The sequence below is a fragment of the Oryx dammah genome, unplaced genomic scaffold (assembly GCF_014754425.2).
Source record: "Oryx dammah isolate SB20612 unplaced genomic scaffold, SCBI_Odam_1.1 HiC_scaffold_28, whole genome shotgun sequence".
NCBI lineage: Eukaryota > Metazoa > Chordata > Mammalia > Artiodactyla > Bovidae > Oryx > Oryx dammah.
In genome coordinates, this window is record NW_024070212.1 from 78508005 (window position 1) to 78530161 (window position 22157).

At 37.7% G+C, this 22157-nt stretch overlaps 1 protein-coding gene across 2 annotated transcripts in view; it reads right to left on the reverse strand.

Annotated features, from left to right (window-relative positions):
- Positions 1 to 22157, reverse strand: part of RAVER2 (ribonucleoprotein, PTB binding 2) — a 146736-nt gene that overhangs the window by 63571 nt on the left and 61008 nt on the right. Inside the window, exons 5-8 of one of the 2 annotated variants that reach the window (XM_040232670.1) lie at positions 20277 to 20403; positions 3923 to 4008; positions 754 to 819; positions 494 to 605 (exon numbers count right to left, since the gene is read on the reverse strand). In XM_040232670.1, coding sequence (XP_040088604.1) covers positions 494 to 605; positions 754 to 819; positions 3923 to 4008; positions 20277 to 20403 — 391 coding nt within the window. Of the gene's footprint in view, positions 1 to 493; positions 606 to 753; positions 859 to 3922; positions 4009 to 20276; positions 20404 to 22157 lie in introns of both variants that reach the window. The other variant, XM_040232669.1, reaches the window with a different exon arrangement.

Below are 22157 nucleotides of genomic sequence, written 5' to 3' on the forward strand. Positions count from 1 at the left end.
AATAATCAAACTTTAACTTTATAATTACCAGATATTTCTTAATAATCAAACTTTAAATTTATAATTACCAGCTATTTCTTAATAATCAAACTTTAAATTTATAATTACCAGATATTTCTTAATAAAAGCTAACAGTTTCTTCATCCAGGCAAAAGTTAAATGGATCACTCTGCCATGTGCTGTCAGCCCAGTGGGCAGCATGTCAGTCTCAATGCATCTATGTCTTTGCCTCATGCTTCTATGAATCATCAAATATTAAAGCCTATCCAACAGAGAAAGTCTTATCTTGGCATAGAAGCAAGTCCATCAATACATAACTTATCAATAGTATTCTAATGTTAAAAATAGAAAAGCCCAGAGGGCTCTTGAAACTTTAAATGATAAAAAAACTCAAATTTGACCTTCCTGTAAATACAAGTGGAATACAGGTACACTATCTTTAAATCTCAAATCTGACTGTTTACTGACGTCTCAGCAAATACACATCATTTACTTTTATGTGCTTCTCCAAGATGGCCCAGCTCTGTTTTCAATGGAAGCGGTGACCCTATCCCTACGGCAGTCTGAAGTACCATAGCTGGGGGTTCTCCAAGTAAGCCCGGTTTCTGCAAAAGAAAAAAGAATTTTGTTCATGGCAGCAAGATATAATCTAATAGAAAAACTATACTTGTGAAAATTCATAAACCACCTGACCAACAGCATGACTACAGAAAAGGGGTGAACTCATTTCAAAATAAAAAATTCCATACTTACATTATTAGTATGTATATTCTCAAACTTCATTAGCTGTTGCTGAGCCAGTGGTACATGAGAAAGATTCTGAAGAAATAAATTAGAAGTATTACCCATAAGTGAGCTCTGTGAAAATGACAAAACATTAAGTTAGCTTAATTTTGAAGAGGTAATTGTTGTGTAACCCAATTCATTTTAAAGTTGAATTCCCCCATTGATCTGAGCACAAGCAACAGCTTCTTATCCTACTTTCCAATTACAGGCAACACTAACTAATTCTTTCAGTAACATACAAGATGTGACCATGTAGTCATGAAACTAATTCCACATTTCTTCCTTCTTTTCTTTCATCCTTTCTCCCTTTTCCTCACTCCCTTCTGGCTTTGATATCAGTATCTTTCAATCATTTATTTGCTCATTTTATTCATTCAGCAAAAATTTTTTGAGCACTTCTATATGCCAGGCACTGTGCTACATAGAGAGGAAAACAATATGGTCTGCCCTCATGGATTTTATAGTCCCCTGAGGAAGGGAGACATTAATTATAAAAATATACAATTAATAATGGTGATGAGTGTATGAAGGAAAAATACAAGGAGTGATGAGAACAAAGAGTGGTGGAATTTGATTTAGACTGATAAATTCAAGGAAGGTTTCCCTGAGCAACTAACTCATGCACAGAGATCTGAAGGCTGCAGAGAAATAACGAGGTGAAGTCTGGGGAAATGAGGTGGTGTTGGGATGGGAAAGATTTCAAGCAGGAGGAACAGCAGGAGCTAAGACCTAAGGAGAAGAGAAGAAAGGCCTTCAAGGACCAAGAGCAGTTCACTATCGCTGGGACAGGGACACCTAAGGCATACGAGAAGCAGGGGAAGCCAGTTTGGACAGGCCCTCAAGGCCATATTGGTCTTTGTGTTAGTCGCTCAGTTGTGTCTGACCCCACGTTGGGGTCCGTTGTGACCCCACGGACTGTAGTCCGCCAGGCTCCTCTGTCCATGGGATTCTCCAGCCAAGAATACTGGAGTAGTTTGCCATGCCCTTCTACAGGGGATCTTCCAGACCCAGGGACTGAACCCAGGTCTTCTGAATTATAGGTGGATTCTTTACCATCTGAGCCACCAAGAAAGACTTCCTTCAGTCTTTATTTTAAATATTTGGTCTTTAAAGTAAAATGAGTATTGTCAAACTCTGGACTCTTCTCCCATATCACTTTAAGTGAAAGTGAAAGTGAAGTCGCTCAGTCGTGTCTGACTCTTTGCGACCCCATGGACTGTAGCCTACCAGGCTCCTCTGTCCATGGGATTTTCCAGGCAATAGTACTGGAGTGGATTGCCATTTCCTTCTCCAGGGGATCTTCCCAACCCAGGGATTGAACCCGGGTCTCCCTCATTGTAGACAGACGCTTAACCATCTGAGCCACCAGGCAAGTCCTATATCACTTTAAACCTTACTGTAATTAACTGTTTTCTCTATTTGCTGAAATTCTATAAGAACAAGGACTGTGAATATTTTGTACAATGCTATAGCATAAATGGCTAGCAGAGTTTCTAGTACATGTTGAGTAAATGAATGATTAATGCATAAGGTCCTATATTAGATTCTAAGAATGAAAGATAAATAATAGGCCTTTCCCTTAAAAAGTTGGGTTTAGCCACCATATGATTCAACAATCCCACTCCTAGACATATACCCTGAGGAAACCAAAACTGAAAAAAACACATGTATCCCAGTGTTGACTGCAGCACTATTTACAATAGCTAGAACATGGATGCAACCTAGATGTCCATTGACAGATGAATACATAAAGAAACTGCTACATATATATATATATGAAATGGGATACTATATAGATATATTTATTTATACATACATACATACATACATATATATATATATAATGGGATACTACTCAGCCATGAAAAGGAACACCTTTGAGTCAGTTCTGATGAGGTGGATGAACCTAGAGCCTAATATACAGAGTGAAGTCAGAAACAGAAATATAAATATTGTATACTGATGCCTAAATATGGAACCTAAAAACATGGTACTGATGAGTTTATTTGGAGGGCAGCAGTGGAGAACCAGACATAGAGAACAGACCTACGGACCTAGAGGGGAGAGCAGGAGGGAGAGGGTAAGATGTATGGAGAGAGTAACATGGAAACTTATAATACCATATGCAAAATAGATAGCCAATGGGAATTTGCTGTATGATTCAGGGAAATCATAGGGCTTTATGACAACCTAGAGGCTGGGATAGGGAGGCAGAAGGGATGGAGGTTCAGGAGGGAGGGGACATGGGTGTCCCTACTGCTGATTCTTGTTAACATATGACAGAAAACCACAAAATTCTGTAAAGCAATTATCCTTCAATTAAAAAAATAAATTTAAAAAAAGTTGGGTTTAGGAACAGACATTCATTTACTCAACCTACAACAACCATCTATTTCATATTAATATTAGGTTTGATTTTTAATTATGCTTCTATATAGATATAGCCTTAAATAGCACCTGAAATTAGTAGGTAGTATTTATCTCCAATATTATGGATATTTATGTACACAAACATATTTAAAATACTTATCTGAAAAAGTAAAAATAATATTTTTCACTCATATAAAAATTATCTTTATAACACTGATTTTTAAAATTAATTTATTTATTTTAATTGGAGGCTAATTACTTTGCAATAGTGTAGTGGTTTTTGTAGACATTGACATGAATCAGCCATGGGTATACACGTGTTCCCCATCCTGAACCCCCCTCCCCCTTCCCGCCCCTTCCCATCCTTCAGGGTCATCCTAGTGTACCAGCCCTGAGCACCCTGTCTCATGTATAACACATTAAGTTTTAAGAATAGAGCTATTGTTCATTTATTTTTCTTTCTGTAAGTTTTTGGGTTAAAACCATATAAGACTTGCTTTGAGCTACTGATTTATTTCTAGAAAAATATATCACAAAATATACCTCTTCACTTCTTAATGTCCTATAAATAGGAATCAATAAATATATAAGCTATGCTGCTTTGATTACCATATTAAGTTCTGTTTTTATGTAGGTATATTTACTACTAAGAACTTTATTTAAAAACAAAATACTCATTTAATTCCTTGAGAACTTTAAGTGTTAAGAACAAACAAAATATTCATTCAAACTTTTTATGTCTTAATACGCAATGCTATTTATATACCTGATGTGCTTTATTCAAATGTAAAAATGCAGGGGAGATGGATGGATTCATCAGATGTGGCAAGCTGTGAGGTGTTCCAAGAACTGCTTTAAGAAAATAAAAGCAAAAATTTATCTTTATGATATACATATATGGAATTTAAAATAAACTCCAAAAAGGGTAGATGAATATTACTTAACACACTTAACGCATTCGCTGGAAGTTCAATGATATACTAATCTTGTCATTGTACAAAAAGTGACAGGTTTCTTTCCTTGTCATTCAACTCTAGAATTTAAAATTCCAGTACCTTCTGTCTCAATGGCAAAACACCAAACCTAGTCTTTCTCTTTAGCACTTAGTGCAAGAAAACTAATTATATCTTTTAATAAATAGAATACTAATTAAACCCATGTTATCTGATCAGTGTTTCTGTCAGTTTTTTCTGGTATTTTGGCAGAGGGTCAGGATGGGAGGAGAAGGAAAATATACAATCCTGTTGTTAAAACTTATAATCCAATTGAGGAGAGAACACATTATATTAATAGGTACAGTTAAACAACACTTCATAACAAAAAAGAATACTGTACATAGTTGATAAATAAATGATAAGCATGCTTTTTATCAAGTTTGTCTAAGAGTACAAATACCAGAGTACGTATCAGAAGAGACATTTTAAGAATAGACAATATACAGACAAAAAGACTCATGAGATAAAAAATATATGAAGCAATTTCATCTAATTATTAGATGTAAGTAGTCATAATGTACAATTAATTAGAATTACAGAAGGTCAAGCTTAGGAAGTACTTCAAAAAGCACATAATCCAATGATGAAACATATTTGAAATTTATACATAACATCACTACAAATTCATTTTATGATTTAAAAACTTTGTTTCAAATCTTTGTTACTTATCGAGGCAGATCATTACATCTTTGGAAAACTGACCATTAGAAAGTGCTTTCTTTAGAATAAACCAGTTTCCTGATAGGTGATGGGAAAATTGAGATCATCAGAATAAGTTGCTAATGAAGGAAAATACTGTTCATTAGAAAAGAGGGATAATGATGGTCATTTCATAAATAGAAAGGAATCAAGGGGATGCAGCAATCATGTCTGTGCACCTAACAAAGCTTCAAAATACATAAAGCAAAAATTTCTAGAACTGAAAGGAACAGGAGACAAATCCACAGTTATGATAAGAGGTTTCAAGACCTCCTCCCCTCATTTTTCAGTCATTGCATTTTGTTAAAAAACATTAAAATTTTTTTCACAGCTTTCAGTGAATATAGTATTTCCCAGTTCAAAACAGTAACAACCAGAATTAAAATGCTCTGAAAATGTTCACAGTCTCACATCTAGCTGCCTTTACCCTTAGATCTTGGCTAGGTCTCCCATTCAGCCTTTTCCTCCCCTCAATAATTGATAGCATGCTGTTCCTCTTTAGTTGTTCAATCATGTCAAATTCTGCAACCCCATGAACTGTAGCCCACCAGGCTCCTCTATCCATGGGATTTCCCAGGCAAAATATTGGAGTGGGCTGCCATTTCATTCTCCAGGGGATATTCCCGACCCAGGAATCAAGCCTGGGTAGAGTTTGATCTGTCCATGGGGTCACAAAGAGTCAGACAAAACTGAGCAACTGAGTGTGCATAATTCATCATGATAACAGACCAAAACTAAAAAGGCCACACTGGTGATATCAACAAATGGAGAAAAGCAGTCGATAAATTCCAGAAATTATTATGATAAAATTTCTCAGCAACATAGGAAAAAGTACCCAGCTTGGAAAAAGAAATCTGTAATTTAAAAAATACTGCTAAGATAATACAGGAGACAGGGATCAAGACCATCCCAAAGGAAAAGAAATGCAAAAAAGCAAAATGGCTGTCTGGGGAGGCCTTACAAATAGCTGTGAAAACAAGAGAAGCAAAAAGCAAAGGAGAAAAGGAAAGATATAAGCATCTGAATGCAGAGTTCCAAAGAATAGCAAGAAGAGATAAGAAAGCCTTCTTCAGCGATCAATGCAAAGAAATAGAGGAAAACAACAGAATGGGAAAGACTAGAGATCTCTTCAAGAAAATTAGAGACACCAAGGGAACATTTCATGCAAAGATGGGCTTGATAAAGGACAGAAATGGTATGGACCTAACAGAAGCAGAAGATATTAAGAAGAGGTGGCAAGAATACACGGAAGAACTGTACAAAAAAGATCTTCATGACCCGGATAATCATGATGATGTGATCACTAATCTAGAGCCAGATATCTTGGAATGTGAAGTCAAGTGGGCCTTTAAAGCATCACTGTGAACAAAGCTAGAGGAGGTGATGGAATTACAGTTAAGCTGTTTCAAATCCTGAAAGATGATGCTGTGAAAGTGCTGCACTCAATATGCCAGCAAATTTGGAAAACTCAGCAGTGGCCACAGGACTAGAAAAGGTCAGTTTTCATTCCAATCCCAAAGAAAGGCAATGCCAAAGAATGCTCAAACTACCACACAATTGCACTCATCTCACATGCTAATAAAGTAATGCTCAAAATTCTCCAAGCCAGGCTTCAGTAATACGTGAACTGTGAACTCCCTGATGTTCAAGCTGGTTTTAGAAAAGGCAGAGGAACCAGAGATCCAATTGCCAACATCCGCTGGAACATGGAAAAAGCAAGAAAATTCCAGAAAAACATCTATTTCTGCTTTATTGACTATGCCAAAGCCTTTGACTCTGTGGATCACAATAAACTGTGGAAAATTCTGAAAGAGATGGGAATACCAGACCACCTCATCTGCCTCTTGAGAAATCTGTATGCAGGTCAGGAAGCAACAGTTAGAACCGGACATGGAACAATAGACTGGTTCCAAATAGGGAAAGGAGTACGTCAAGGCTATATTTTGTCACCTTGCTTATTTAACTTATATGCAGAATACATCATGAGAAATGCTGGGCTGGAAGAAACACAAGCTGGAATCAAGATTGCCAGGAGAAACATCAATAACCTCAGATATGCAGATGACACCACCCTTATGGCAGAAAGTGAAGAGGAACTAAAACGTCTCCTGATGAAAGTGAAAGAGGAGAGTGAAAAAGTTGGCTTAAAGCTCAACATTCAGAAAACGAAGATCATGGCATCGGTCCCATCACTTTATGGGAAAGAGATGGGGAAACAGTGGAAACAGTGTCAGACTTTATTTTTTTTGGCTCCAAAATCACTGCAGATGGTGACTGCAGCCATGATATTAAAAGACGCTTACTCCTTGGAAGAAAAGTTATGACCAACCTAGATAGCATATTCAAAAGCAGAGACATTACTTTGCTGACTAAGGTCCGTCCAGTCAAGGCTATGGTTTTTCCTGTGGTCATGTATGGATGTGAGAGTTGGACTGTGAAGAAGGTTGAGTGCTGAAGAATTGATGCTTTTGAACTGTGGTGTTGGAGAAGACTCCTGAGAGTCAACCAGTCCATTCTGAAGGAGATCAGTCCTGGGATTTCTTTGGAAGGAATGATGCTAAAGCTGAAGCTCCAGTACTTTGGCCACCTCATGCGAAGAGTTGATTCATTGGAAAAGACTCTGATGCTGGGAGGGATTGGGGGCAGGAGGAGAAGGGGACGAAACAGGACGAGATGGCTGGATGGCATCACTGACTCGATGGACATGAGTCTGAGTGAACTCCGGGAGATGGTGATGGACAGGGAAACCTGGCGTGCTGTGATTCATGGGGTCGCAAAGAGTCGGACACGACTGAGCGACTGAACTGAACTAAACTGAATGCTTAATAATAAAAGAATGAATGCTTTCTCTGTAAGGTCAGGAAGAAGGCAAGGATGTCCACTCCCAAAAGTTCAATGCACACATTTTCCTGAGATTTCTATCAACTGTAGTAAAGCAAGAAAAATAAAAGGTATACATACTGTAAAGGAAGAAGTAAAACTTCTTGTAGATGAGATGATAGTCTATACAGAAAATCCTAAGGGCAAAATCTGCTAGAAATAAAAAGCAAGTCTGCATGATACAAGATAAATATACAAAATCAGTTGTACTTGTATATGCTAGCAACAAGCAACAGGAAATCAAAATTTAGGAAGTAAAACTATTTAAAATAGTATCAAGAATATATAAAGAATACAGCAACAAAAAGAAACACAACTCTGTTTAAAAACAGGCAAAGAACTTGATTGAGCATTTCTCCAAAGACAACATAAAAACAGACAATAAGCACAAGAAAAGATGCTCAACATAGTCATTAGGAAAACTCAAATCAAAACTATGATGAGTTGCCAGTTTATTCCTATTTGGATGGCTAAAATAATAAAAGCAGAAAGTAACAAAAGTCTGTGAAGATATGGAGAAATTGGAACCCTTGTATACTGCTTTGGAAATGTAAAATGGTGCAGCCACTTTGGAGACAGCTTGCCAGGTACTCAACAAGTTAAAGAGAGAATAAGCATATGATCCACCAATTCTAGCTCTAGGTATATAACCTCAAAAGAACTGAAAACAGATGTTCAAATACTTGTACATGAACATTCATAGACAACACTCTCCATAAAAGCCAAAAGGTGAAAACAACTCAAATTGTCCATCAATGATGAATGAATAAACAAACTGTGACATATGCATACAGTGGAGTATCATTCAGCCACAAAAAGGAATGAAGAACTCATCTATATATTACAGCACTCAAAAATATCATGCTGCGCGAAAGAAGCCAGACACACAGTGACTTCTGTTTATATGAAATATCCAGAATAGACAAAAGTGTAAAGACAGAAAGCAGATGGGTTGTTGCCAGGACCTAGGCAGAGGGAAAATAGGGCGGTAACTGTTTAATGGGTATGGATTTTATTTTGAGGTCATAAAAATGTTTTTAAAGTTAAGCAGAGTTTGTGATTACATAACACTGTGAATGTACCAAATGTCACTGAACTATTGACTTTAAAATGATTAATTTCATGTTATGTGACATCTGCCTCAAAATTACAATACAAAATAGTATCAAGGAATATGAAACACTAAGGATAAATCTGAAAAAAATGTGTCAGATTTATACCCTGAAAACTACAAAACATTGTTGATAAAACAAAAGAAGACCTAAATAAATGGAGAGGTATATTTATGGCAAATTGTTGTCAATTCTGCACAAATCAGCATACAGATTCAACACAATTCCAAATTCCCAGCAGACATTTTTCACAGAAATTGATAGCTAATTCTAAAATTTATATGCACATACAAAGGACCTAGGATAGACAAAACAAATAGAAAAAGAATAGAGTTGGAGCACTTACATTGACTGTTTTCAGGACTTACTATAAAACTATCAAGACAATGCAGTATTGGTATAAATACAGACATTTAGATCAATGGAATAGAATGGGGGTCCAGAGACAGAGCCCTATATATACAGTCAATTGATTTTTGAAAAAAGTGTCAAGAAATTCAATGAAAAAGGATAATCTTTTTTAACAAATTATGCTAGAACAACTGTAAAAAAACTATTAACCTGGACCTTTACCTCATATTGTAAATAACAATTAACTTGAAATCATTTATAAACCTAAACTTCAGGGGTAAAATTATAAAACTTCTTAAAGAAAACACAGGAGAACATTTTTGTTATCTCGAATTTGGCGAAGATTTTTTAAACACGACATAAGAAATATCAATTAGAAACTAAAAAAATAATAAATAGGACATTGTCAAAATAAGCAATTTTGTTCTTCAAAAGATATTAAGAAAATAAAAGGACAGCCTAAAGAGTGGCTGCAAACCTACAGAGTGGCTGCAAACCCAAATATATCCAATAAAGGACTTGTACCTAGAATAAAGAACCCTAACAACTTAAGAAGACAAACAGCTTAATTTTAAAATGTACAAAATATTTCAAAAGATATATTAATTAAGGAGATATAAAGATGATAAATTAGTACATTAAGAGACGTTCAAAACCATTTGTCAAAAGGGATATTCAAATTAAAACCACAATAAGATATAAACCAAACAGAAAGGCTAAAATTAAAGAGTCAGTATGTCAAATGTTGGTGAGGACATTGAGTGAACTACAGCCTTGGACACTGATGGTGAGAATGTAAATTGGGCAGAAAACACATTAGAAAACAGGTGGGGGACTTGCCTGGTGCTCCAGAGGTTAAGACTCTACTCCAGTGCAGAGGGCCCAGGTTCTATCCTGATCAGGGAACTAGGTCCCAAGCGCCACAACTAAAGATCCTGCATGCTGCAACAAAGACTGGAGATCCCATGTGCCACAGCTCAAACCCAGTGCAGCCAAATAAAGAAAGAAAAGCAAATGTCCAGAGCAATTTTATCTGTAACGACCCCAAACAGGAAGTAACCCAATGTTTAACAAATCAATGAAAGTGCACATTGTGGAACAGAATACTGCTCAGCGTTAACAAGGAAACAAGCTACTGATAACATGAAGCAACATGGATGAATCTCAAAATAATAAGCTGAGGGCAAGAAGTCATACAGTACATACTGTTTGACTCCATTTATATAAATATCCAGAAAATACAAACTTTAGTGACAGAAAGCAAATCAGTAGTTTCCTGGGGATGAGGAGAAGGGTGGGTTATAAAGAGGCAAAAGGAAAGTTTTGAGAGTAATGAATATCTTCACTGTTTTGATTATGATGATCACGGGTCATATAAATGGCAAAGTTTACCAATTTGTACAATTTAAATATGTGCAAATGACTGTGCCTCAATTATACCTCAATAAAGCATGGTGAAAGTGAGAGGAGAGTAAAAAAGGTGGTTTAAAACTGAACATTCCAAAAACTAAGATCATGGCATCTAGTCCTATCACTTCATGGCAAACAGATAGGGAAACGAGGAAACAGTGACAGACTTTATTTTCTTGGGCTCCAAAATCACTGCAGATGGTGACTGCAGCCAAGAAACTAAAAGACACTTGCCCCTTGGAAGAAAAGCTATGACAAACCTAGACAGTGTATAAAAAGCAGAGACATTACTTTGTCAATAAAGGTCCATCTAGTTTAAGCTATGGTTTTTCCAGTAGTCACGTATGGATGTGAGAGTGGACTATAACAAGGCTGAGTGGTGAAGAATTGATGCTTTTGAACTGTGATGTTGGAGAAGACTCTTGAGAGTTCCTTGGACTGCAAGGAGATCCAACCAGTCCATCCTAAAGGAAATCAGTCCTGAATATTCACTGGAAGGACTGATGCTAAAGCTGAAGCTGCAAGACTTTGGCCACCTGATGCAAAGAATTGACTAATTAGAAAAGACCCTGATGCTGGGAAAGATTGAAGGCAGGAGGAGAGGGGAATGACAGAGGATGAGATGGTTGGATGGCATCACTGACTCGATGGACATGAGTTTGAGTAAGCTCCGGGAGTTAGTGATGGACAGGGAAGGCTGGCATGTTGCAGTCCATGGGATCGCAGAGTCGTACACGACTGAGCAACTGAACTGAAAGCTGCTAAAACTACAATTTAGACTATAAGTTACAATATTTACATTATACTGCATTTTTTTAAGGTAGTTCAAAGGTCTGGATTGAAAAAGAAAATATCAGTATGGTTCAAGTAACATAAAGTGGGTGTGGGAGGAAAATCAATCTGATGGTTGTGCACAGATTAGACAGAAAAGAAGGCAGACAAGAAAGGTAGTTAAAACTTTACAGACTAGATCATACATAACTAGGTATGTACAAGTCATGCAACAGAGAGGTAAAGGAAGGAGTTTAATCAGTAAACAGTATTTAAGTACTTTTTACTCTAAATAGCAGGTCTGTTCTAGGTGCCTGAGAGGAACAAAACAGATAAATCTTTGCCTTTTTGGAGCCTTCTCTGTTCTAGTGGAAGAAAAGGCAATAAACAAGTAAATATGTGTCAGTTACTTGGAAAAAAAAAAAAAGATACAATGAGCAAGAAGTAATGCAAGGGTTTAAATACAAATATATCATATAGGCATACTTCAGAGACATCAAAGATTTGGTTCCAGGTCACTCCAATAAAGTGATTACTGCAGTAAAGTAAGTCACATAATTTTTTTTGTTTGTTTCCTGGTACATATAAAAAAGTTATGTTTATGCTACATATCTAAAACAATATATATACACCTCAGTTTTAAAATGCTAACCATCATCTGACAAAGCAGTGTTGCCACAAACCTTCAATTTTTTAAAAAACACAGTATCTGTGAAGCACAATAAAATAAGGCACACTTGTATATATATGTATCCCACAATAAAAAGATAATCTCAGAGAATTATGACCCTTTGTAACTATTTTAGTTTGCTCAGAGGCCTCTATGAAGAGTTTAGGATATACTAAGGAATATAGTTAAAATACAGTAATAAACACAGTAAGGAAAAAAACAAATGAAACTTATTAACAACATAGTTTGTCTTTCCTGAACACCAACAAACTTTCCACACATTCTCCAGAAGCTTTGCACATGTTCAAATAAGGTATTTCACCCTCTTCGCCTCCCATTCTAAATAAAGCAAAAGTTATCAGTATAATACTGAAATATTCTTAAAACTGTAAAAGTAGCGCTAAAGTGAAAAAGTATAAATCTCATATGGTCATATACCAACCTGAAGAGAAAAGCAGAGGGGAAGAATACATATCCTTAGATAAAAAGAAGAGAAAAATTAATTTTGGGGAGAAGTTACTAAAGATAGCCCAGGTGTGAACTATTACTTTCTAATAGACCCACAAGTGTAATATACTTCTTTAAACACTGATACAATCTTGGACTGCATTAATAGAAATATAATGATGATAGGAAGGAAATCCCACTGCATTCTGTGGTGATTAGAACCGATTGACAGGATAAATTTGTCTGTATACGCCATTCTGCAGGGCAACCCAGATAACCTATCTAGGAGAGGAAACCTTGCTGGGGGCTCTGGAGAGCATATGCTATGACCTGTTGTGGAAAGTCAAGTACAGAACTATAGTTTATGAAGAGGTAGAAGAGGTGTATAAAGCCAACTATACTCAATATTTTGTAATACCCTAAGGGAAAAGAATCTGAAAGAAATAGATACACATGCATATCTGAATCACTGTGCTGTATACCCAAAACTATCACAACACAGTATATCAACTATACTTGAATTAAAAAGTAAAATTAAAATAAATAAGATGGTTCTAAAAAGAGACTGCTATTTATATTTTCATCTTAAAATATAAAAATATTTAGTTTTATCAATTCTTAATATATGGGTTGACAAAGGTGCATTTATGTAATTGACACATCAGTGATACGTAAACTGTATATATTGGGGTTCCGTCAAAAATATACTTTACTGATAGAATGTATAGACAAAAAATAAACAAAAGGAGACCACTGGTCTGCAGAAAAGAAGACAAAAAAAATCAAAGATGACTACAGTTTCATGATAGTTATCTCCAAACATCAGAAGGCTATTCTTATGGAAGAAGAATAGATTTATTCTATGTTTCTTCATAGGAAGAACTAGAATAAGCAGCTAAAAGTGATAAAAATTACCATCTAAGAAAAAACCTAGTAATTAAATTTGTCAAACCAGGGAATAGTTGCCTGGGAATGAGCTGCTTATGCTTTGAGTAGTCAAGACATAGAAAGGATACCTCTATGCCATTAAAATTGCAGGAGGTTAAAGCTTCATCTTTAAAGTCTCATTTAACTCAGATGACCATTTTATCTACCACAGTGGGCAAGAATCCCTTAGAAGAAATAGAGTAGCCATCACAGTCAACAGAAGAGTCCAAAAGGCAGTACTTGGATGCCGTCTCAAAAATGACAGAATGATCTCTGTTCATTTCCAAGGTAAACCATTCAATATCACAGTAATCCAAGTTTATGCCCCAACTAGTAATCCTGAAGAAGTTGAAGTTGAAAGGTTTTATAAACCTACAAGACCCAATATACCCAAAAAAGAACTAACACCCAAAAAAAGATGTCATTTTCATTACAGGGGACTACAATGCAAAAGTAGGAAGTCAAGAAACACCTGGAGTAACAGACAAATTTGGCCTTGGGAGTACAGAATGAAGCAGGGCAAAGGCTAATAGAGTTTTGCTAAGAGAACGCACTGGTCATAGCAAACACCATCTTCCAACAACACAAGGACTCTACACATGGACATCACCAGATGGTCAATACCGAAGTCAGATTGATAATATTATTTGCAGTCACAGATGGACAAGCTCTATACAGTCAGCAAAAACAAGACTGGGAGCTGACTATGGCTCAGACCATGAACCCCTTATTGCCAAATTCAGACTTCAATTGAAGAAAGCAGGGAAAACCACTAGACCATTCAGGTATGACCTAAATCAAATCCCTTACAATTATACAGTGGAAGTGAGAAACAGATTCAAGGGATTAGATCTGATAGACAAAGTGCCTAATGAACTATGGACGGAAGTTCGTGACATTGTACAGGAGGCAGGGATCAAGACTATACCCAAGAAAAAGAAATGAAAAAAGGCAAAATGGTTGTCCAAGGAGGCCTTATGACAGCTGAGAAAAGAAGAGAAGTGAAAGTCAAAGGAGAAAAGGAAAGATATACCCATTTGATAGCAAGGAGAGATAAGAAAGCCTTCCTCAGTGATCAAGGCAAAGAACTAGAGGAAAACAACAGAATGGGAAAGACTAGAAATCTCAAGAAAATTTGAGACACCAAGGGAACATTTTCTGCAAAGATGGGCACAATAAAGGACAGAAATGGTATGGCCCTAACAGAAGCAGAAGATATTAAGAAGAGGGGGCAAGAATACACAGAAGAACTATACAAAAAAGATCTTCATGACCCAGATAATTACAGTGGTGTGATCACTCATCTAGAGCCAGACATCCTGGAATGTGAAGTCAAGTGGGCCTTAGAAAGCATCACTACAAACAAAGCTAGTGGAGGTGATGGAATTCCAGTTGAGCTATTTCAAATGCTGAAAGATGATGCTGTGAAAGTGCTGCACTCAATATGCCAGCAAATTTGGAAAACTCAGCAGTGGCCACAGGACTGGAAAAGGTCAGTTTTCATTCCAATTCCAAAGAAAGGCAATGCCAAAGAATGCTCAAACTACCGCACAATTGCACTCATCTTACACGCTAGTAAAATAATGCTCAAAATTCTCCAAGCCAGGCTTCAACCATGAACCATGAACTTCCAGATGTTCAATCTGGATTTAGAAATGGCAGAGGAACCAGAGATCAAACTGCCAACATCTGTTGGATCATTGAAAAAGCAGGAGAGTTCCAGAAAAACATCTACTTCTGCCTAAGCCTTTGACTGTGGATCACCACAAACTGTGGAAAATTCTTCAACAGATGGGAATATCAGACCACCTGACCTGCCTCCTGAGAAAGCTGTATGCAGGTCAGGAAGCAACAGTTAGAACTGGACATGGAACAACAACTGGTTCCAAATCAGGAAAGGAGTATGTCAGTTCAGTCGCTCAGTTGCGTCCAACTCTGCGACCCCAAGGAATGCAGCACACCAGGCTTCCCTGTCCATCACCTACTCCCAGAGTTCACTCAAACTCATGTCCATTGAGTTGGTGATGCCATCCAACCATCTCATCCTCTGTCGTCCCCTTCTCCTCCCACCTTCAATCTTTCCCAGCATCAGGGTCTTTTCCAATGAGTCAGTTCTTCACATCAGGTGGCCAAGGAACTGGACTTTCAGCCTCAGCATCAGTCCTTCCAATGAATATTCAAGACTGATTTCCATTAGGATGGACTGGTTGGATCTCCTTTCAGTCCAAGACACCATATTAAAAAGCAGATACATTACTCTGCCAACAAAGGTCCATCTAGTCAAAGCTGTGGTTTTTCCAGTAGTCATGTACAGATGTGAGAGTTGGACTATAAAGAAAGCTGAGCCCTGAAGAATTGATGCTTTTGAACTGTGGTGTTGGTGAAGACTCTTGAGAGTCCCTTGGACTGCAAGGAGATCCAACCAGTCCATCCTAAAGGAGACCAGTCCTGGGTGTTCATTGGACGGACTGATGTTGAAGCTGAACCTCCAATATTTTGGCCACCTGATGCAAAGAGCTGACTCATTTGAAAAGACCCTGACGCTGGGAAAGATTGAGGGCAGGAGGAGAAGGGGATGACAGAGGATGAGATGCTTGGATGGCAACACCGACACAATGGACATGGGTTTGGGAAGACTCCGGGAGTTGGTGATGGACAGGGAAGCCTGGCGTGTTGCAGTCCATGGGGTCGCAGAGTCAGACATGATTGTGCGACTGAACTGAAAGTTTCATCTAATTCTGAAAAAAAAAATTGTAGGAGGGATATCTGACTGCATAATAGGCTGAGTTGGACACCTCTGAAGATACTTCTTACACATAAATAATTGATGATTATATTAAGTACTTAATACGAACATTATTGGTATAATAAGGAATTTAACTGGTCTTTGTCTTTGGTTCCTGGAAACTCAAACCCTTGGAACTTCCCCAGTTGATAGGAGTGTTTTTGTTATGCTAATGAATGAGGTGACTCAGGGTAGGCCCCTACATGGCTTCAGAATGGGGACTGGTCATACCCGAAAGACCTAACTTGTGAGTATTGAATGGGGGCTTTGAGCCATGTGATACTGAGGTAGAAGGTAGATGGGCCCGTAGTGGACAGCTGGTGTTTGTCAAGTAGAGTAAAATTTAAGCTTTGTTCTTACCCAGACACTCCAAGGACAAAGCTAGTGGCACAAGCTGAGTTTTGTTAAAGCAAAGAGATAAGGTGCCTGAAGTCAAGGAAGACTTCCCTGTCTGCATGTGTGCAGGAAGGCTTCTTAGGGGGTCAAAAAGAGAGAGGGCCTCACCTCATAATACCTGTGGACATGTACCCATAGGCCTCTGTGGTAGTATCCATCTTATCAAAAAGCTGCTCACACATCTGGGAGGAAGGTCCAAGGATCAGTCAGGTGTGAAGAAAGAAACAAGATAATTGGCCAAATGTAAACCTCGAATAGCCAAAGCAATCTTAAGAAGAATGGAACTGGAGGAATCAACCTGCCTAACTTCAGACTATAGTACAAAGCTATAGTCATTAAGACAGTATGGTACTGGCACAAAGACAGAAATAAGATCAATGGAACAAAATAGAAAGCCCAGAGATAAATCCACGCACCTATGGACACCTTATCTTTGACAAAGGAGGCAAGAATATACAATGAAGAAAAGACAATCCCTTTAACAAATGGTCCTGGGAAAACTGGTCAACCACTTGTAAAAGAAAGAAACTAGAACACTTTCTAACACCAGACACAAAAATAAACTCAAAATGGGTTAAAGATCTAAATGTAAGACCAGAAACTATAAAACTCCTAGAGGAAAACATAGGCAAAATACTCTCTGACACAGCAGGATCCTCTATGACCCACCTCCAAGAGTAATGGAAATAAAAGCAAAAATAAATAAATGGGACCTAATTAAAATTAAAAGCTTTTGCACAACAAAGGAAACTATAAGCAAGGTGAAAAGACACCTTCAGAATGGGAGAAAATAATAGCAAATGAAGCAACTGACAAAGAATTAATCTCAAAACTATACAAGCAGCTCCTGTAGCTCAATTCCAGAAACATAAATGACCCAATCACAAAATGGACCAAAGAACTAAACAGACATTTCTCCAAAGAAGACATACAGATGGCTAACAAACACATGAAAAGATGCTCGACATCACTCATTATCAGAGAAATGGAAATCAAAACCACAATGAGTACCATCTCACACCAGTCAGAATGGCTGCGATCCAAAAGTCTACAAGCAATAAATGTTGGAGAGGGTGCAAAGAAAAGGGAACCCGCTTACACTGTTGGTGGGAATGCAAACTAGTACAGCCACTGGGGAGAAAAGTGTGGAGATTCCTTAAAAAACTGGAACTAGAACTACCATATGATCCAGCAATCCCACTGCTGGGCATATACACCGAGGAAACCAGAATTGAAAGAGGCACATGTACCCCAATGTTCATCACAGCACTGTTTACAACAGCCAGGACATGGAAGCAACCTAGATGTCCATCAGCAGATGAATGGATAAGAAAGCTGTGGTACATATACACAATGGAATATTACTCAGCCATTAAAAAGAATGCATTTGAATCAGTTCTAATGAAGTGGATGAAACTGGAGCCCCTTATATAGAGTGAAGCAAGTCAGAAAGAAAAACACCAATACAGTATACTAACACATATATATGGAATTTAGAAAGATGGTAACAATGACCCTATCTGTGAGACAGCAAAAGACACAGATGTAAAGAACAGACTTTTGGACTTTGCGGGAGAGGGCGAGGGTGGGATGATTTGAGAGAATAGCATTGAAACATGTATATTATCATATGTGAAAAAGATCGCCTGTCCAGGTTCAATCCATGAGACAGGGTGCTCAGGGCTGGTGCACTGGGATGACCCTGAGGGATGGCATGGGGAGGGAGGTGGGACAGGGGGGCTCAGGATGGGGAACACATGTACACCCATGGCTGATTCGTGTCAATGTATGGCAAAAGCCACTACGATACTGTAAATTAATTAGCCTCCAATTAAAATAAATAAATTAATTTAAAATATAATAATAATTGGCTAGATGTAAACAAAGACCGGGAAACAATGTTCTATGTGATTTAAATCATCTTCACTGCACTCCTCACTGGGTGTGTATTTCTGCCTTGTTTCTGTCTTAAATACACACTATTTCTCCACGTGCTCTCCCATACATTGTGCTGTGACTCTAATAATTAACTTTATACATGTTTTTAATAGTTTTTGCCTCCTTGAAACATTCTTGCTTTCAAGTGGGGGAAAGAGACAGGGCCATTTTGCCTCTAGCCCCTAGCTCCTGGTGGTCTGGTGGCTAGGATTCCTGGTTTTCATTTAGGTTTCCTAGGTTCAATTCCTGAGCAGGGAACTAAGATCTCTCTTCAGGACTGCTCACTGCTGTCTCTCCAAGATAAGTATTAGCCTAGCCTCCTGACCTCCAGGAAGAGGAAGAGTACCGCAGATAAGAGTTCAATAACATGGCCAGTCACGCCTACATATAAAACCCCCATAAAACCTCTAGACACTGAAGCTAGTTCAGTAGAGATCTCTGGTTAATTAATACACTGGTGTGCTCGGAGGCAAATGTGCTCTGATCCTACAGGGAAAGAACATAAAAGCTCTGCAGTTCGGTCCTATGAGCCACAGCCCTAAGTCTCTTGATTATGCTGTTTCTGAGTTACATCCTTTGTAACAAAACTGTAATCGTTAAGTACAGTGCTCTCCTAAGCTATGGGAGTCTACAGACTCATTGGAGAAGATCCTGATGCTGGGAAAGATTGAAGGCAGGAGGAGAAGAAGACAACAGAGGGTGAGATGGTTGGATAGCATCACCAACTTGATGGACATAAATTTGGCCAAGCTCTGGGAGCTGGTGATGGACAGGGAAACCTGGCATGCTGCAATTCATGGGATTGCAAAGAGTCGGACACGACTGAGCGACTGAACAAATGGAACACATTATTGAACCTGTGGTGTCACAGGAACTCCCAAATTTGAAGCAAGTTAGTGAGAACAGGCCTGGAGACCTCTATAGTGTGGCTAGTGTCTGAAGTAGGGGCAGACCTGTTGAAGACTTAAGCCCTCACTCACAGCATCTGTGCTAACTCTAGGCAGCTAGTGCTACAATAGAACTATAGTATGCTAGTTGGTGTTAGACCAGTTGGAGCTGAAACAGAATAAATACAGATTAAATACATTTAATCTAAACATTTGTAATCTAAAGCTTAATGTTGAATATAGGCATTTACTTCCTAATGATAAAGTATACATTTTGTGTATGTACAGCTATGCATTTCAAAAGACAAACTCCTCCAGTGAATACTAAATAGATATTTAATGCATGCCAATATTATAACAATTTCTACAATACAAGAAAATGATATTATTTCATCATTTTCAACAAAGTAAAACAATTTCACAATGAAAAAAAAAAGATAACAGCAGAGAGGAAACTGATCTTTAGCACTTTCCAACAAAGTAATTCTGCCAAAAATATTACATAGAAAAGTATGATATCTTTTGCTAAAATGAGCTGTAACAATGTAGTATGTTAAATATTACCTTATGAATCCATGTGAAACCTGGTTTAGAAATTCATGGCAACCAATAACTACACTTGGAGGTTTAATATTTAATACTTAAGTTTTTAAAAAATCAGGAAATCCATAAGCAATTTGTGCCTACCAAAGAGTCAAAACATATTTTCACCTCAGATCATTAATTAAAATTCATTGATACATTCTAGAAAAAATAAATACTGTGGACTAATTTAAATGTGTCTTTCATGTAAAACAGTATGATTAACCTTATGCCAATATTCTACATGTCATTAGTACACGTGATGCTTACCTGGTTTAACAGTCCGCCCACAGAGCTGGGGTTGTAGAAGAATTTGCAACATGGCAGGGTTGTTTAAACTTTTCATGATTTGCACTGGATTTGGCTCTGGAAGTAAGCCCTTTTGATTACTGTGCCTCTTCGATGAATACAGAAATACAAAAATTAGAACACGGGTAAGCACAAAGATGAAACTGTAAAGGCTTTTTTTTTTTTTTTCCAGAAATTCTCATTTGTCTGATTAGATCTATTTTATAATAAACACAACTTGTTTTATTTCTAGTCATACACTTGTATACATTCTACCACAATTCCTAATTATAATAAGATACTCTAAGATATGAGCTTCTCTGGTAGCTCAGGTGGTAAAAAAAATCTGCCCGCAAGGCAGGAGACCTGGGTTTGATCCTTGGGTAGGGAAGGTCCCGTGGAGAAGGGCATGGCAAGCCACTCCAGTATTCTTGCCTGGAGAATCCCTATGGACAGAAGAGCCTGGTGGGCAGTGGTCCATGGTGTCACAAAGAGTCAGACACGACTGAGCAACTAAGCACAGCACAACATTCTAAGATATTCATGCAGCATACACCAAAAGGCTCATAGACTCTTTCAGTGAAATAGAAACTGGCTTTAAGAGAACTAACAATTTAGTCAGATAAATCTCTTCATGCAAGGGGCAAGATATCAAAGTGAAAGTGAAGTCGCTCAGTCGTGTCCGACTCTTTGCAACCCCATGGATTGTAGCCTACCAGGCTCCTCCCGCCATGGGATTCTCCAGGCAAGAGTACTGGAGTGGGTTGCCATTTCCTTCTCCAAGGGAATCTGAATTTACTAACAGGGAGGTAATCTGACACAATATGAATACTTTGATACTACAGAAGAACCTTACTATAATGTTGATCTAAAGTTTAGTAATGTGGGATGCTTTACAAAGCAATATTTTCTTATAATTAGGTCTTGATTCATTAATCTTCTAATATGAAACAAAGATGGATGGGCTTTATGTACATATAACTGGGTAGCTAAATATATGACATTGTTCTCAGGTTTTAAAAACCAGCTCTCCTTGTCCATCCTCTAGCCCCTCAACGTCTACACACTCACATACAAGGAAGCCAATCGCCACCCTGCTACCAAAAGAAATATGTAATCACAGAACAAAGTAACTAGACACCTGGAAAATGCAGCCACAAAAACTAAAGGCAACAAACCGAAGCACCTATAAGAGACGACAGGAAATAGTAAGAATGTTAACTAAACAAAGCAGACATCCCAGAAAAAGATAACCGATTTTCATTGGTAACATGAATCATGGAGAAGCAGTTATAAAGAACAACCAATTAGAAATATGATGTACAAAAAGCACAACTGTTTGGGAAAAAATAATAGCAGCCATCACTTACTGTATACACTTGGCATTGTTCTAAGCCTGTTACATGGACTAAATCACTTAATGCCCCAAAGCAACTCTTCAGGGTTGGTATTATATCCCCATTCTATAGGTAAGGGAACCGAAGAAATGCATAAAGAATTATTCTTAACCTCTACTCTGTGCTTTAATAGATATGTTAAATAGTAGGATATATGTGACTGAAAAACAAAATAGTGATCTGAAAGGTCAGGTCATATAAAGATCAAAGAATATATGAGCAAAGGATAAAGCAGGAACTGACAACAAAATAAAATGGTAATGAAAAATGCAAACAAAACAAAAGAAAAAACCAAGGCAATGGAGAGACTGGAAGTCTGAATATCTACATAAAAGGAGTATCTGAAGGATTAGAAGTGACGGAAATCTTTCAAGAAATAATGCCTGAGAATTTCCCAGAATTAAAAAAAAAAACTCAAGACCACAAAATGAAAGGGTTCCAATTATGATACAGAAAAAAACACACC